Below are 18,777 nucleotides of genomic sequence, written 5' to 3' on the forward strand. Positions count from 1 at the left end.
TCATACAGAATTCACAGTTCGAATTAAAATAAATTTTTATAAAGAAGGGTGTATCGTTTGTATGATAATAGAACAATGGGGGTATGATATGAATGATTTAGGGTATAATTGGTCATTTAAAATTGACCTAGAAGACCTGGAACAATTAAATCAGTCTCGTAAGGAAGAATATTATCCACTTGGTATCGAGAATGAGTTTTGTGGAAGCATGATTAGTAAACAACAAATAAAATAATTTAATAAGGGTAAATATAATAATGGTTTTGCCCTAGTTTTTATCATGAAAACAGAAAAAAACAGGATTATATATAATAAGTAAGGACATATAAAATGATTTAACTATGGGAAGATGGGGAGGTGTTTCGTGTCATAATATTATTCTGACATATATTTCTAATACATAAATGACGGCAAGAAGGCTTCAAGAAAATTATCATTTCTGTGTCCAAGCATACCTTCAAGAAAAGGGTATTCGGTATTTTAATAAATATGTTCTACAACATAAGAATGAGGTATTTTCAATAAAAGATTGGCATTATGCTGATGTTGATAAACTGACGACTTTAGATTTAATTAGAATGTTAAATAATGAAAAAATTATACAGTTAAGAAAACGTAAGGCTCTTTTAGAAATTCAAAAGAAATTTTATTGGTTTCCTGTTGTAAAAAAAATTTATTTTGGATACAGGAATAACAAGAAATCCTGATGAATAAATGTATGATATCCTATGGGGTGAAAGCGATTCAAGGATAGTAAGGGACGAGGAAGGAGTTGAAGAGAGAAGAGGAGGAAAAGGAGAAGAGAGAGAAGGAGGAGAGGGAGAAGAAAGAGAAGGAGAGAAGAGATAGAAGGAGGAGAGAGAGAAGAGGGAGAAGAAAGAGAAGGAGAGAAGAGAGAAGAGAGAGAAGGAGGAGAGGGAGGAGAGGGAAGAAAGAGCGAGACTGAATAAATATGAAAATATGGAAACCAGTGAGATGAAAAAAAGATTGGGGGTATTACAGAAAATAACTCAACCCACCAAGAAGGAAAACAAAGAATTGACAAGTGTAATTGCAATACTTTCGACAAGACTATTGTCAAGGACAAGATATTGACTTTGATTAAATTTTTCATTTTTTCTTAAATAAATGGAGGAGAGAGTGAAGGCATTTCTAAGGATTCTTTATGTTTTAAAAATTAAGATTCAAATGTGCATGTTGGAAACTAAAAAGGTTTTCGCACTCTGTAGGAATTTTTCTCATAAATAAATGAGTTATTGTCTCAAATGTAAAAAGAAAACTAACACTAAAAATATTTCATATTTTAAAAGTAAAAATAACAGGGTTATACAAAAAGGTATATGTTCGGTGTGTGGTTCAAAAAAAAATCAATTTATCTCCAAACACAAACTCGGAGGAGATATACAAAAAGTTTTTATCAGGAAGTAAATTTACAACTACTGGAATACCAGGGGAATTACATCTACTAGGGTATTCTTTCTGTGGTCCAGGCACAAATTTGGATAAAAGATTAGATGAGGCAGACAATCCTAAATCATGGAGTAAACCCATCAATAGAGTTGATGAAGTGTGGATGAGACATGATATTGATTATAGGAATACCACAACTTTGGAAGAAAAGCATGAAGCCGAAAGAGAAATGTTGTATAATTTGTCTCTGATACAAAATCCAACCTTGAGAGAAAAAGTTGATAGGTTCATCGTGAAGAAGATGATCAGTGCTTAACTGAAACTTGGACTTGGAAATTCAAAAAACTTATAGGCTCTAATGATGTTATTAAGACTGAAGAGCAATTAGCTGATGAATTACATAAACCAATATTCACAAAGTTTCACAGAAGGAAGGTTTATTCCAAGGAAGTTGATTATATCTGGTCCGCTGATTTGATTGAACTCAAGAATGATAACGGGTACAAGTATGCTTTAACCGTTATTGATTTGAGGAGTAGATACGCATGGGTTGTCCCTTTAAAAAACAAAACAGGTAATACTCTTATGTTAGCCTTTCAACAGATATTTAATAAAAGTAAGAGAAAACCTAAAAAATTGTGGACTGATGAGGGTAGAGAGTTTTATAACAAGACATTTATGAATTTTCTAAAAAATAACAGTATTACATTATACAGTACCTTTAATGAAGGAAAGGCCGTTGTTGTGGAACGTTTTAATTGTACCTTAAAAGAGAGACTATATAAAAAATTCACAGAACTCGGTTCACAACAATGGTCATCTTTTATTCAGGATATTGTGGATAAGTATAATGACACGATTCACACGTCAAAGAATATGAAACCATCAGAAACATTTCCAAAATTAAAATATGAAAAAGAGATTAATGTCAAAAAACCTTTGTTCAGAGTTGGTGATATCGTAAGAATATATAGATGGAAATCTCATTTTGAAAAAGGTTATATTAAACGATGTACGAACGAACTTTTTAAAATTGATGATGTAATAGATACGGTTCCTTGGACTTATAAGATATATGATTTAGAAGGTGAAGAGATTTTAGATTCATTTTATTCACAAGAATGACAAAAGACAAAGATAAATTGAAATTTTTTTTGACTCCACCAACACAAACCCCTGTTCCAACAAACCCAACACTATTAAACACCATATCGCAGGTAGTACATTTTCTATCATGTCCTCGTAGCATATGCTTCTTCAGATTAAAAATACTACTTAATGTTTTATTACAGATTTTGCAATGTCTTAGTTGTTTTCTCTTGACTCGTGTATGAATTTTAGAATCCATTTATTAACCAATAATTTAACTATAATTTTATACTTAAACTAAATGTTTTTTCCCATAAAAAAAACAATTATTAAGCAATTTACGCTCTCTTTTAGCTGAAGGATGCTTCATTAGAGCAAGACATTCCTTTAAAATTGGTAATGATTCCTTTATTTTTTCACTAGATTTTGGCTTTAAAAAGGCCTCTATAAACGACATCATTATTTTAACAATAGATTCTCTAAAACTAGTATACTCATTACCATAGTTTATATTTTCAGTTATTATTTCAAGATAATAAAAGATTGTTTCAAAATCACTTTCAAACTTATCTAGATTTGGTTTATGTGGAACATTTTCTAGTTCAGCTTCAAGTTGTTTGATAGACATTTTAAGAGAGTCCATTTATTAGTAATTTTTTTATTTAAAACTAAATGCTTAATTCACCCATAATATTAATCAATTTACGTTTAACTTCCTCAATCTCTATTAAATTAAAGCTTATTTTATAATAATCATCCCTATTTTTAATTGACCTAAATCTCATTATTCATCTTACACCCTTCTTATGAATATCCTTATCAGTCTGAAAATTATAAAAAAAAATACACCATTCTGATCAAGAGTCTTATCAATCTTTGAATCAGACTCTAGATTAAGTTTTTCAATAATCTCAATAGCAAGTGGTGATACTCTAGAAAAAACAACTTTCACACTAGTTTTAAAAAACATATGCTGTTCCTTCAAACTCAATATCAGATGAATAATTAGAAATAACATCTATCCAAAAGTTAGAATGTTTTCCTTTTCTTAGTTTGACTTCTTTTACATATTCCGTCTTTTCACTTGAAATCTCTTGGAATCGTTGTAATGTGTCTGAAAACATCTTTATTTAGTGTTAAACAAAACTCCATTTTAACTAAAAATTTAACCCTTAAATATGGAGAATAAACTAACTCTCTGCAAGTTTTGTGATAGATAAGCCCTTATTATTTATAAATATTCTTCTTTCTGTTTAAATTGCGAATCAGAAACAATAGATGATAAGAGAAAGTTTAATAAGGAAAAGGGGTATCTTAAAAAATATAATGATTCAAATGTTTTATTTTTAAATATTTTAGATGGGGATTATTGTGCAACGAAAATTTAAACTATTGAAGGAATTTGAGAATGAACAAATATTTATAGGTTCAATGAGTGAGCTAAACAATATGCATTGATTAATTAAAAAAATTGTCCACCCATCCACCCATCCACCCATCTATTCACCCATCCACATCAAACCTGATCCACATAAACCGCTCCCAACGTCCCCACAAACCCCTGCCCACACAAACCCCTGCCCACACAAACCCCTGCCCACACAAACCCCTGCCCATACAAACCCCTGCCCACACAAACCCCTACCCACACAAACCCCACCCTTCCCCACACACAACATGTTTATTTAATTAAAAAAAGTTTCCCCAGGTTAAAAGGGGAGACAAATAAATATACCTTGGGATAAAAAGGGGGTTTATTTTTAGGGGAAAAAATACGAATCGCTGAAAATCCCCCATTCATTTACATGGGGAAAAGTGAGCCAGAATCAGTATATTCACCCTACTGAGGTCTCATAAACGAGCAGAATGTTTTTTTTTCATTGCCAATAAATTTGACAAAAAGGGAGTTATTTTTTCCTTATACCAGGTATCCGAAAAAAATATATTATATTTACCACCTGAACTACGATAAAAATATAAAAGAGTGAGATATTAATAATGGTATATAATAATTTTTATACAGGGGTTCCCTGAGACATGAAAACTATTTCAAGGGTTCCACGAGGGTAAAAAGGTTGAGAAACGCTGGTCTAGACTAGAGATCTCGAGTGAATCCACTCTGTGTGAGTTACTGTATGTGACGTCATGCTGCGATTCACTGAAGACAACTTTTTTTTAGGGGCGGGGCGTAGCAAGTTGTGAAAGGCACCAGAAATGAGCGAAATATTGGTCTAATTATCCCATTTTTTATTAAAAAAAACATGGGTGATTTCTTCACTCGGAAGGTCAAGTATGTATATATATATATATATATATATATATATATATATATATATATATATATATATATATATATATATATATATATATATATATATATTGTGTGTTGTTTCTGAGAAGAAAGCAAATGCCTCTTTTTGGGGGGCAAGCCCCCTGTAGACCCACTTAAAGGTCCCCTGACATATATATATATATATATATATATATATATATATATATATATATATATATATATATATCTTTATTTTGCATGTCAGGGGACCTTTAAGTGGGTCTACAGGGGGCTTGCCCCCCAAAAAGAGGCATTTGCTTTCTTCTCAGAAACAACACACAATTCCGATGAAACTTCACCACAATCTTCATCACCGATGACGTACTAAAGTTTGTTCATGACATTAGAAAAATTGGGCTCTACAGGTGTGTAAGGGGGGGGGGAGTTGCCTCCCAAAATATGTATTTGCTTTCTTCCCCAAAACCACACACACAATTTCGATGAAACTTGACCACAACCTTTATCACCCGTGATGTTCCAAGGTTTGTTCATGGCATTAAAAAAAACAATCCATCGGTATTTACTTTCTTCTCCATTATTTATTTTGTGGGTCATCCATGCCTACCAGTGGTTCTCTGGTTATCTTATCCAGCCACTACCAGATGAGCGCCCAGGGGTATTGCCCTTATGTTTGTTATTCTACGACAGCAGGAACCATTTAGAATAAAGTATGACGGACATGGAAGGAGCACACAAAATCATATACTGTGTAGTTATACTTCTTCAACCAATATAAAATATATGAAAGTACACAGAGGAAGTACACAAACAGAAAGTACACAAACAACATTCAACAACAACCACAACTACTGAGTTCATAGAATACGTTCATACAATAAATACAGTGTTCGAGTATGTACTTCAATTTTTATAAAATGTTTTTAAAGATAGTTTTTTTTTAAAAATCCCGAAGGTTAATGCCATTGAAAGTCTTTTTTCACCAGTCTTACATAACACCTTATTTAACTTGTCCATGTACTGCAAAACGGAAGTGTTTTGAAAGTGAAAAGAAGGCGATTTGTGTTCGACAGTGTTCAAGTATACAATTCAATTGAAATAATATAAAGATTGTAAAAGTCGTATAAATAATTTAATAACGGAATTTACCGCTGTTTTACTACCATCGATGCAGTGTCAATGACACCACCCCATCTAACACGCTACATTAGTCATTTGTGCCTGTTGTTTGGGTTGTTCTATACCGTCATTAAAAACATTAAGTTTCCTGTTTGGAATGATTTCCAATGATGTTTCACTGCCAAACAGGCAGATAGAGTAAAAAAAAATGATCTCACGTGAAAAGATTATTGCTGACACCACACGTGATAAGGATGAATACCTAAACTCGGTGTTTGCATCTAAATCTTGTGTCCTAAACCCATCACTTTCTCTACCCACCTTCCCAAGTCACACCCAGCTGTCTCTGGACTCTGTGTCCTTTTCTTCTGACAAGGTGGAGAGCTTGCTGTCGAACCTCGACTCAGATTCTGCAACCGGTCCAGACGGCATCAGCCCACGTGTCCGAAAAACCTGCTCCTCTGCTCTTGCTCACCCTCTCTCTGTTCTATTCACACTATCATTTGCTCAAGGTCATCTGCCATCTGCTTCGAAATCAGCAAACATTCCACCCTGCATAAAAAGGTGCAAAAACAGATCCTGCAATGACAGACCAATTAGCCTTCTCCCAATCATCAGCAACGTCATGGACTCCATCATCGCTTCTGACATGAAATCCTTCCTCTTCTCCAATAGCTTCATTTCTGATCATCAATTTGGTTTCAGACCAGGTCACTCTACACTGGATATGCTGCTTCTGCTCTCCCAACAATGGATGGAGGTACTCAATGCTGGACATGAAATCAGAGCCATATTCCTAGACATATCGCATGCTTTTGACATGATCTGGCACCCTGCCTGCTCACGTACATAAACAAACCCTGCCTGGTACATAAACAAACTAATCACCTTGCCTGCAGAAAGTCTGCTCACAAAACTCTCTTCCTATGGTATCCAAGGCCATCTCCACTCATGGCTCGCAGACTTCCTCTCCTGTCGCAGCCAAAGTGTGGCCCTAAATGGAGTTCTTTCATCCCCTCTTCCTGTCCAGGCTGGAGTTCCTCAAGGCAGCGTTCTGGGCCCTGTTCTTTTTCTGGTTTTCATCAATGATCTCTCCGAGTCTCTGGAAAATCCTCTATCTCTTTGATGATGACTCCACCCATCTGTCATCCCTCAGACCGGCAAGCAGCAGCTTCTTCGCTCACTACAGATCTGGGTAAAATCACAAACTGGTCCAACATGTGGGACATGTCTTTCAATCCGGACAAATATCACACTCTCACTATGTCTCTCCAAAAGGACCATTTTGAATCTCCCTCCCTCACCCCCATCTAATTTCTCAACAATCCTCTGGAAGAAGTCCTTTCATTCAAGCTTCTGGGTCTCACTATCTGCCATGATCTTTCCTGGGAAAGCCACATTTCCAACCTGGCCTCCAAAGCCGACTGGGCATCCTCCGTCATGCAAAGTCCTTCCTCGGCCCACCTGAGCTCCTGACCACTTACAAAGCTTTTGTCTGCAGCCTGATGGAGTACTGCTCTCCCCTCTGGGCTGGTGCTCCTGCCTCCCACCTTTCTCGGCTTCACGCTGTGGAAACCAGTGCATTTTGGATCATTAGTATCTCCCGCGATGAGGCTGAGTCTTTGGGTCTCTCACCGCAGGCAGGTCAGTGGTCTTTCTGTCTTCTACTGTCTCCTCTCTGGTCTCGCCCCCTCCCCTCCCGCTCTGTCTGCGATATGTTCCCCCCCCCCCCAATATTTCCACAGTTTGCTCAAGGTCCGCCAGCAACCCCCTTCTGGTAAAACTACCAAAATCACGAATTACTGCTCACCTTCACTCTTTCATTCCCCTTTTTTCCTGCCTTTGGAATGAACTCCCACACTCTTCAATCCCATTCTTCCCTCCAGGTCTTCAAAACAGCTGTTCACCACCACCTCTTATCGTCCCCCATCCAAAACCACGATCTTTTCTACCCCCGTTAATCCACCCCAAACCCACCTTCCAATTCCCTGCCATCCTTCCAGAAAGTTCCCTGTCGTGTAAGGTCTTGAAAGTCCCTGTAATGTCTATCTTGTATTCCCCGTGTTCCTCGCCCCATCCCTCTTCCTTCCACAGATCTCCTAATGTCTCTGTCCCCCACTGTTTTGTCCTTCCCTCTCCCGTCCCTCTTGTCTCCTGCCCTCCTCGTTGTGTGTTGTGTGTTCGCTCTCTTACGAGCCTCGACAAGGTATACAACAAAAAAAATTTCTCTCCGCTCTGCGCATGTATGCTCAGGCTGAATTCAGAGACAAAATACTGTTAAACAGCACGTATGTTTTCCGATTCACATTCAAAAGATAACATTCAATGAAAATGAGGTGTTCCTCGATCATTTAACTGATGTTTGTTGACAGACAGACATGGACAGAAATGGACCAATTGCTTAACCCTGCTTCTCGCTTTGCGTACACGGGGGTAACAACTACGTGTTATCAAAGATCCTTTTTACCTCCACCACCAAAGTTGAAGGAGGTTATGTTTTCACCCCTCTCTGTTTGTTTGTTTGTCTGTCTATTTGTGTGCAGGATATCTCAAAAAGTTGTGGACGGATCCGGACAAAATTTTGTGGATGGTTTCGGCGTGTGACAAGGACGAACTGATTAGATTTTGTTGAAGATCCGGATCTGGATCCGACTACTAGAAGTTTTTTTTAAAGTGATTCTTCACCATTGAGAGATGGGGCCAAACACGATATATAGCACGATATCTCAAAATGTTGTGGATGGATGAAACTAGGTGGGCAGGTTGGGTGTGTGACGACGACAAATTGATTCAATTTTGGTGAAGATCCGGATTCGGATCTGGTTACGAGAATTATTTAATTTTTAAAGTGATTCTTCACCATTGAGAGAGAGAGAGAGAGAGAGAGAGAGAGAGAGAGAGAGAGAGAGAGAGAGAGAGAGAGAGAGAGAGAGAGAGAGAGAGAGAGAGAGAGAGAGAGAGAGAGAGAGAGAGAGAGAGAGAGAGAGAGAGAGAGAGAGAGAGAGAGAGAGAGAGAGAGAGAGAGAGAGAGAGAGAGAGAGAGAGAGAGAGAGAGAGAGAGAGAGAGAGAGAGAGAGAGAGAGAGGGCCAAAAACAATTTTTCCTGCCTCTGGAACAAAGTCCCACACTCTCTTCAATCCCACTCCTCCCTCCTGGGCTTCAAAGCAGCTGTTCACCACCATCTCATATCTTCCCCCATCCAAAATCTTGATCTTTACTACCCCCGTTAATCCACCCCAAACCCACCTACTTCAAATTCCCTGTTTTCCTTCCTGAAAGTTCCTGTAGTACCATCTTGCTTACCCTACCCCATCCCGCTCCCTTCCACAGATATCCGATTGTCTTTGTTCCCCACTATTTTGTGCTTCCCTCTCCCACCCCTCTTGTCTCCTGCCTTGTTATATGTTTCTGTGTATTAGCTCTTACACGAGCCTTGACTTGTCATACAAAATGAAAATATATATAAAAAAAATCTAAGTCATTGTTGTATCTATGGTATTTACAAATAAAAATCTCATTTTGAAGGAGGTTACACCAGATGACGGACAAGAGAGCTATTTTCAATATTGTTGATGTCTCAAACAGTTCTCTGGACTCGCAATTTGCATGATTTGGATGGAGAAGTGATTCTGGCGACGACAACTATTTTGGGGTTTTTAAAGATGTGATGCTTGTTTTTGGTAAATGAGCTCGAGTGGTTGAAGGGGTAACATTGCTACTTGTGTATCATGGGAGAGAGTCCTACAAAGTCTCTTGGCAAGGGTGTGTTGAGGTGTCCTGGAACGTTAATTTTCATACTACGAATGCTGCTTCCAAAGAAACTGCCTTGTATCACTCCATATTCAGTGATATCAAATTAATGCTCTTGCTTACATTGTCTGTTCTTAAACAGCAACTGTTGAGGATTGCATGCTGTGCATGGTTGTTCCCTCCAGCTGATTGCTAACGGTGTGGCCCTTGTGTATCACGCATTACTTTCAGGCAATTCCCAGTGATCAGGCTGCTGAGACAAACAGGAGCACATCTTTCTCGCGAGGAGTGCGACAACCTTAGTTCTGACCTTTGCTGGTACATCACCCCTTTCCCTGTGTATCGTGGCCAAGGGAAATGGACAATCATGATAATCCACCCCTTGGGGTATTGAAAATGAGTAGCTACGCACACGCAGGGGTGATATTTTTTAAGGAATTGAAGAGAAACACGAAGGTTTGAGGTAAGTGATGAGTAAGACATGATTGGCCCTAGAATTGGAGAACCGAGTATATTCTAAAGCACGAGTTCATGTTTTTTTACGACCATCTGATCTGGTACATCATTTGCAATTATGATATACTGTAGTTATAATATGAGTTCCCTCACAAGGAATTTCAATGCAGGAGGAGGCCATTAGGCCCATCAAAGCCTGCACTAGTATTTGCCAACATATTGTTCTTTGTCATGCTCTATCCTTTTAAATGCCGAGCATCACAGCAACGAAGCAGCACGTACCATTTTTCGTATTTGGTATGACTCGGCCAGGGTTAGGTTCCAACCATCGACTACCTGAACTCTGAACACTCTAATCATTATGCCACCGATTTGATGTTTTCTTTTTTTCTAGCATGGCTGCCAATGGAGATATGGAGGGCCTTGAGGCCTGGGCCCTAGCAGGTGTGGATTTGGAAGCTCAAATTGGCTACAATGGTCAAAATCCTCTGGAAGTGGTGAGGCTTGTGTATCATATGTTTACTGTGCTAGTTTCATCGGCTCCGCTGCTCCGAAGCCAGCCACACACTTGATCAATCCCTCCAAGCAAATCCCGGGCGATTCCACCTCAATACTAAATGGAGTATCACCAGTCACCTCGAGCTCGTGTCAAGAGTATACGTTGCATGTGGCTCGCCCATGAATACCTTTTCACCTGAGCACTGTGATCAGAACTGAGTAGGGTTCTGATCACAGTGCTCAGGTGAAAAGGTATTCTTCTTCCAGTAAACACCTCCTTATTACATCTCCATATACATCTACTCTTCAAGCGATTCGTTAGCAAATCAAGCAAGGCCAGTAATGTCACATCCACGTTTGTCATGATATCCCTACAGAATTTCAGCATATTCAACGGTCTCCCGTATCAGCGTGGGTCGGATGGTTTAAGTAGTTTTCCGTTCAGAATAAAAAAGCAGATTCCCTTTTTAGGTCATCTCTTCGAGCATGACCTAATAATATTGGGGTTGAGAGGAGAGGTGACGATCCGTCCGTCCGTCCGTTCACAATGAAGTTGAAGCGGGAGATCTGGTCATTAGTGATCCTGATGGAGGTCGATGAGACGTACACGATGGTATGACTTTCAAGGTCACCGAAGGTCAAGGTCAAGGTCACGAGGCCTTTGAAGTTGCGAAAATGACGATTTTCAAATTCTATCTCCTCCGCCATTTCTCAAGCGATCTTGAATTTGATTGTAGCGTATGAATCTATGGGACAATATCTAAATTTGGTCAGGCCGGATTTTCGATATTCGCTTTCGTTTTAGTGTCACGTGACTTCAAAGTTGGCAAAAAATGCGAAAATGACGATTTTCAAAATCTATCTCCTCCTACATTTCTCAAGCAATCTTGAATTTGATTGTGGCATAAAAATCTATGGGACAATTTCTAAATTTTGATCGGGCCGGATTTTCGATATTCGCTTTCATTTTCGTGTCGCGTGACTTCAAAGTTGGCAAAAAATGCGAAAATGACGATTTTCACGCGAAAATGACTATTTTCAAAATCTATCTCCTCCGCCATTTCTCAAGCGATCTTGAATTTGATTGTGGCATAAAAATCTATGGGACAATTTCTAAATTTTGATCGGGCCGGATTTTCGATATTCGCTTTCGTTTTCGCGTCACGTGACTTCAGTTTGCAAAAACTGCCCTACCTTCAGGAGGCTATATATTTTCTCGCAGAGATGACCGTCACTCCCACACGGGGGTAAGTTTTTAGATTCAATTTTAAACCTCAGAATATAATACAGGACATGTCAGTGTTTGAAAGTCGCTTGGAAAAACGTTTTCAAGATGTTCACACCTGTGTGTACTTGCACCACTGGCGAACATTACCTGGACGTGTTCACTCTATTTAATAATCACCTGGAATTCACACATTTGAACCGCTCCAACGTGTGACCGGCCTTGTTCTGTAATTCATTGTTGTTTTGTCACACCTTGTAACCTCCATCTCCATCCATAGTTTCACATTGAAATGTTCCTTAACACGTATTCAGCTAATTAATGATTTTTGCTCCTTGATGTTACCTTCTCTTCGTAATGACGCCTTTTATGCTCCAGGCAAAGGAAGCTGGTCGGTTTGATGTTCTGGAGTTCCTGAAGAAGCTGCAAAGCCAATCAAAAACCGTAAGTTTTTGGATTGTTCTATGTACACTGTTATTATTCTCCTTTAGTTTCCAACTCTGGCAGGATAGCCAAGAGGTATATTTACTCCCCTCTGAGCCGTCTACCCTGGGTTTGAATCCTGACCCAGCGATAAACTTCACCCTGGTGTTTCGCAGGCAAGACGAGGCATCGATGTATGTGCCATCCCTAGGATGGACGTAAAACTGGGCGTCCCGTCTACTGGCATTAGTTGATGAGCGTTAAAGATCCCACGGTGTCCTTCGTGAAGAGTCGGCGAGTTTTCACTGGCAACATGGCTAAGTTCCAAATTCCTGCCCTGAATGCCACGAAGAAGGATAAAGTGAAGTGCCCAGTGTAATCCTTGCTGTGGGACTGCTTTCGCAGCACTGGGACCTGCCTTTGGGAAGATCACCAGAATTTTTTTTTTTTTAATCTTGGCAAGAACCTCTCGAAAATGTCTGCCTCCACATTCGTTTCCTAAGAGTAAGGATGTGATCGAATATGTGTGGAAACCCTCATGCCAGAAGGGCATTGGGCCTGATGACTTTTCCTCGTCAGATCTCCGATGTAGATTTATTACAATGGTACTGACAGGTGAAGAGACTAGAGTGATATTCCAAGAAGGTTAAAATCTGCCCGAATGCAGTATTAAGGTTTTACGTTCTAATTTTCTGAAAATCAGAATTACAATGTCATTATCGGATTGACAATAAAACCTAGGTCGCTCTGCCTGTTCCTCCTAGTCTGGTCTTCATGTGACAACAGTCGACAAATTGTGATTGACTCTTCAAGCCATCAATCAGGACAACCTGGAATTGCCAATAAGATGGTGTCGATGAAAAGGCAGTGATGCCTCAAATCCCCCAAAGCGAATTGTATCCGGCTGAGGCCGAGCGAAGCGAGGTCGAGTCCGTTTATTCCTGATACGTGAAACATCCTGAAATCTGTGCCTACAGAAAACGGATTTGCTGGAACGCCGACCGCATTCTGCATCCAATCATCATGTGACTTTGGTTTAAAAAAAAATCTCCATGAGTATGAGCTCCTTTGCTGGAAGTTTCATGTCAATCGCTAAAGCGGTTGTGGTGAAAACTATTTAAAAGCGAGTGAAGGTGAAAAAGTGAGGACCTTGGCTGATGTTCCACAACATGGTCAAGGATGGTTGTGTTAAAAAAAAAAAACTAGCCGGGAGGCGACGATGGTTCGTGCCCATTATTGAACAATGCCACGATAGGTACAATTGAGTTAGTGGAAGCTTTTGAGGAAGCCCTACCGTAAAAACCTCTCTCTTCTGTCAAAATTGACCAAATTAAATCGGATTTTTTTTATAGCAAACGAAGTGAGCTTAATACTTAACGCGTGCACGTGAGAGAATAGGAAACAACAACAACAACACAATACCCCTGGCTGGTTGGAATCCATGTCATTGGCTATGACCCTTTTGCTTCCGTTTTTGTTTTGTTTCTGTTTTTTTTTTGTTTCCGGTTTTTGTCGTGGGGAATGATGCATGTCGGGAGATCATGACCGGAAGTGTTTATTTATTTATTCAATTATTTTTCCCCAAAGTTAATTTTATAATTCCGAAGGTGATTTTTTTCATGACAGGAAGTGTTTATTTTGTATTTAACATTACCGGGAGTGATTTTGAAACTCTTTCCGGAACTTTTAATTTCTTTTATTCTTGACCGGAAGTGATCGTTTATTTATTTATTTATTCAATTTTTTTTTCCCAAAGTTAATTTTAATAAAGATATCTCCTGCATCATCAAAAAATATTTTTTAATCGTGATTTACATTATTTGTTCGCTGATCCCGAATCCAGGTCGAAGTAACTGGAAATTGCGTCAAAATAATCAGCTGTGCGGCGCTTACACGTACCACGGTATAGTTGGCAAGTATACAGTTGTGAACAAGTTTTATGTAGTAAGAAGAATTCTACGTTCGCTTCTTGGCTTTGCCTATTCCATATTATGTTGTACTTATGGACATTACGCACAGCTTCTAGGAAATGAAATTGCGAGAAAAAAAATAAAAATAAAGAAAAAATAAATAAAAAGTTCAAATGGGCGTGGCTCCGCCCACAAGGGGCATGGGACGCCCCTCATACAAAAAGACACAACTAGACCATGATATCTAACTTGTGTCCAAGTTTCAAGATTGCATCAAACGTCACGGAGCAATGTTGGGCACCGACAACCAAAAAGTTAACTTCGATAACGATAATCCGATAACCCCAATTTTAAGTCCGATAACGATAATCCGATAATTATAACACAAAGTTACCGGAAGTTAACCATAATCTGATAACGATAACTACTTTTTAACAATAATTAAAAAAAAAACAAGGAAAAAGCTTCAAAACCCATAGAAAAGGTTTATTTATGCTAAACCCAAGAATAAAATAAGCATTATGCGTCTTTTTAGAGTCTATGACACTATGTCTTCTTCTTTCGGCTGCTCCCATTAGGGGTCGCCACAGCGGATCATCCGTATGATCCGCATAGTGATTTGGCTTAGTTTTTACGCCGGATGCCCTTCCTGACGCAATCCTCTTACAACACAGGGATATGGTACACCTATTCTAACCGGCGCATACACCGGCCCAGAACACTGGTACTCATTTTGCCGACCTTGGAAGGATGACAGGCTGAGTCAACCTCCTGGTGTATTAATTCAAGCGGCCAACGGGGCTTGAACTCAGGACCTTTTGGATCCCAAGCCGCTACCCTAACCACTGCGCCAACACCAGGCTTCTATGACACTATGTGCTGTTAGTAAAAAAAAAAAAATTTAATTTTTAATTTTTTTAATTTTTAATTCTTCAATTTTAATGTATTTCTAACAAACACGAACCATTTTTTTTGTAATTACGTAAAGATTGGTATTCCCGCTAGTAAACCGACGGCTCTTCCATGCTCGTAGTACTTATACAGTGCCTCGGCATTTTTTGGCGTCGGCTCGCATCGCCATCGAGGAGTGCCGTGCACATGCGCATCAAACTGTGTGAGCACAAGCTCCGCCCCTTGTGCAAGTTTAATCTCGCGGGAAGTTGACTCGTTGTGTTGTTCTATTTCCTAAATCATGGCGGCGTCGGATCTCATCGTTCTGATAGTGATGTTACCTGATGGTGAAAAAAAGTAAAACAATAAAAATGTTATCGGACAAAAAATTAACGGACATTATCGGACTAAAAAATCGAGTTATCGGAAGTTAACTGGTCCGATAGCGATAAATGGAAGTTAACTTCCGATAATAGTCCGATAAAAAAGTTAACTTTGATAATTATCTGTTATCGGATTATCACTTTTGTGCCCAACACTGTCACGGAGCTATGCTCTGGAGAGAGAGTCACAAACAGACAGACAGACACACAGACACAACGAAAATAGTGGTCACTGCCGGTGCCCACGAACCAAAAACACCAAAAAAACCCAACAAAATCCTGGACCCACAATTGGCTACAGGACCTGAGAGTATTCTTTTTGGCTTCTCAGAGGATGAACAAAAGTGTGCATCAAAATAGTTTATAAAGTAACTTTTCTCACAATGTGGTCATATCTTATTTATTAGCCTGGTGTTGGTTTAATGCTGTGTGTGGTGGGCTTTGGATCCTAGGGTCCCGAGTTAAAATCCCGCTCAGCTGTTGAATTAATATGAGGTGGGGTTAACTCGGTCTGTCATCCTTCCGAGGTCGGCAAAATGAGTGCCAGCATGCTGGTATACCGTGTCGGAGTGGCGACCCGTCCAGGATTGTGCCCAATAGCCAAGGAAACTCCTTAAGCAGCACCAACGCTCTGCACAGATGACGGTCCCAATCCCCTCCTCTCTCCTTACTTATTGCCATTTTGTAAACTAAATGTTTTGTTTTTAGCTCACCCGTTCGAAGAACAGAGAGCTATAGCGATACCCCCGGCGTGAGCGTCAGCGTGAAAATGTTAAAGTTTTTGGTGCAAGTTATTTCCTAATGTTTTTATCTACCACACTATTTTTTACTGGTTACAATATACAAATACATATATTGCTTTAAAATTATTTGGATCAGACTTCACTGCAATGCCTTATAAAAAATATTATTAGACTTGTCTTTTAAAAACGATAAATGTATAAACAGGCGAGCATTGGGTGGCTTTGACACCAACTGTCTGGTTTTCTTATGCATTTGCTTTCCATGCTTGGAGCAGCTCGAAGCCTGCGGTAATTCCTCGTTTGGTTCGGCTTCATTTTCGATCACCCTTGATTGTTTTCTGATCCAATGATGTCCTGTTTGTTTTACACCTACTGCTCAACCATACCATTTTCATACCATAATTCTCACATTACACTCATTATAAGCTGGTATTTCAAACACTGCTTACCAAGTGCTTACCATACCAGCTACGGTAGTGTAGCTCCTCCATGATCCTTGACCTCTGTCTTAAAAGTGGTGGACGTGCCTGCACCTGGACTCGACGGTCACATTGCTTGTTGTTACCCTCATGCTTGGCAAGCAAATCCATGTATCCAGCTCCGAGGTCGTGCATGAGCTGGCCATTCTGGTAAACTCAACGAGTATAAAACAGGGAGCATGGGAGAGTTTAATTAACCCCTCTACAACCCCCTCTCTCCCAACAGTGGATGGACGGACACACAGAAATGAACGGTATTGATGTACCTGCCATCGTGGGCATTCGCAAGAACTGAAACCTCCTGGTGGTGCGGGGGGAGATGTTGGTGATAGAGACATAGATTTTAATATTAAATTTGTTCAGTGATGACAGTATGACATCACCATCTCCCCAAAGTTGTTGTAAACAATACCGCTGTTTGAAATGGTTTTGTATATCTGTACCGTCTGCACAGTGTAACCTTTTAACGACAATCCAACTCCCATTGCTGCGGACAGACTTTTGAATGTCAGGTACTTCGCTGTATGTACAGGATGGACTCATTTTGAGATTGTGGAGCTGCTATGGAGGCTTACGTTTGCTCCGTGAGGATGGGCTCTGATATTTCCTCTTGATGAGAAATACAAATACGACTAATATTTATATTTGACATTTAAAAAACGTTTAACTTTTAGTTTTATTTACCTTTTCTGTCTGCTTGGTGAAAAGTGAGGGATGATAAACCGGTGCGATTGTGACATTCGTTTTGAAGAGTTTGGTTCACCTGAACTACCTTGGTTCATACGGAGTTTTTAAACTAACGGAGAATCTCAAGCACAAGCCGGTTGCAGTCCAAGTGGCGACACATCAACTCCATTTGCAGGGAGCTGCATAAGGAAGAGAGTCGATGTCCCATTAATGAACATTAACAGGAGAGTTTATTGTATTACGTAAGAATAAATAATTCTGTAATACATAGAGAGAAATGTTTTTTTGTTGTTTATTTTTAAAAAATCATCGTCACGTTTCGGAGTTTGATTTCTGACAGATGAATGTATTAAAGGCTTTATCTGCACAACTCGTATGAATGTTATTAAATGTGATGTAACAATCCTTGGATTCTTTTATTCGAATTCTGAAATTAAAACGTGACCTATTACTCTGTTGTCCAAGTGTTTTGTCCTTATCGATCATTTCCTCAAACTCTGCTGCCTTTTCAAATGATGTGCCCGTTGCCCTTCCCCCTGCATTGGCTGTGTGTACCAAGTGAAAATTTCCGATCTAATCACTTCACGTTTGTTTTGCCTTCAATAATTTTGACGAACCACTAAGTAAACTTTGCTTGTGCTCCATGATGTGTTTCACAGCATCTAATGAATGTTTAATGGAATCTCTGCAAGGAAAGTCATGGAATCCATCGTTACTTGCGATGTCAAATTTTTCCTGTTTTCAAATATCCCGATCTCTGAGCATCCGTTTGGATTCCATCCTGGTCACAACTCTGGACATGCTTCTGCTACTCTCACCAATGGAAGGAGCTTCTTGATCTCAAACAAGACATTAGGACCACTCCTGTGGACATAGTGCTTTCAGAAAGTATTCACACCTCTCAACTTTTGTCACATTGTGTTGTTACAGCCTAAATTTAAAATGGATTCACTTTAAAAAAAATTGTCACCTATCTAAACACAATACCGTCGTGACAAGGTGGAATTTTTTTTACAAATTAATTAAAAATGAAAAGCTAAAATGTCTTGCATCAATAGGTATTCAACCCCTTTGCTATGCCACTCCACATTGAGCTCAGGTGCATCCAATTTCCTAACAACACTTCACAAATTTAGGCTTTATTAGAGTGGACAGATGGAAGCCACTCCTGAGAAAATGGCACATGACAACACACCTGGAGTTTGCAAAAAAGCACACGAAGGACTCTGAGAACGAGGCAAAAACTCTCTTCCTTTTTGCATACATCTACATGGTGTCATACAATATCCCCTCACCCCCCCCCCCCTCTGGCAGGCAGACAGGAACTGCTGATCTCGAAATGATTAGACAATAGTGATAAACGGAGCAGGTCCTTCAATCCTGAAAAATCTCAGTCTCAGAAAAATCTCATGAAAAATCTCGCT

General features: G+C 39.4%; 1 protein-coding gene across 4 annotated transcripts in view; it reads left to right on the plus strand.

The window, feature by feature from the left end:
• The window catches only part of ASPG (asparaginase), a 96,106-nt gene extending 78,289 nt beyond the window's left edge, over positions 1-17,817 (plus strand). For 3 of the 4 annotated variants that reach the window (XM_085851518.1, XM_085851521.1, XM_085851519.1), the window contains 4 exons: positions 9,890-9,976; positions 10,509-10,611; positions 12,216-12,281; positions 16,893-17,817. In XM_085851518.1, the coding sequence (XP_085707644.1) occupies positions 9,890-9,976; positions 10,509-10,611; positions 12,216-12,281; positions 16,893-16,961 (325 nt within the window). In that variant the 3' untranslated portion in view covers positions 16,962-17,817. The remainder of the gene's footprint in view (positions 1-9,889; positions 9,977-10,508; positions 10,612-12,215; positions 12,282-16,892) is intronic. The other variant, XM_085851520.1, reaches the window with a different exon arrangement.
• Positions 17,818-18,777: the final 960 nt, after the last annotated feature.

The sequence above is a fragment of the Eptatretus burgeri genome, chromosome 13 (assembly GCF_056783735.1).
Source record: "Eptatretus burgeri isolate ZD-2024b chromosome 13, Ebu_testis_v1, whole genome shotgun sequence".
NCBI lineage: Eukaryota > Metazoa > Chordata > Myxini > Myxiniformes > Myxinidae > Eptatretus > Eptatretus burgeri.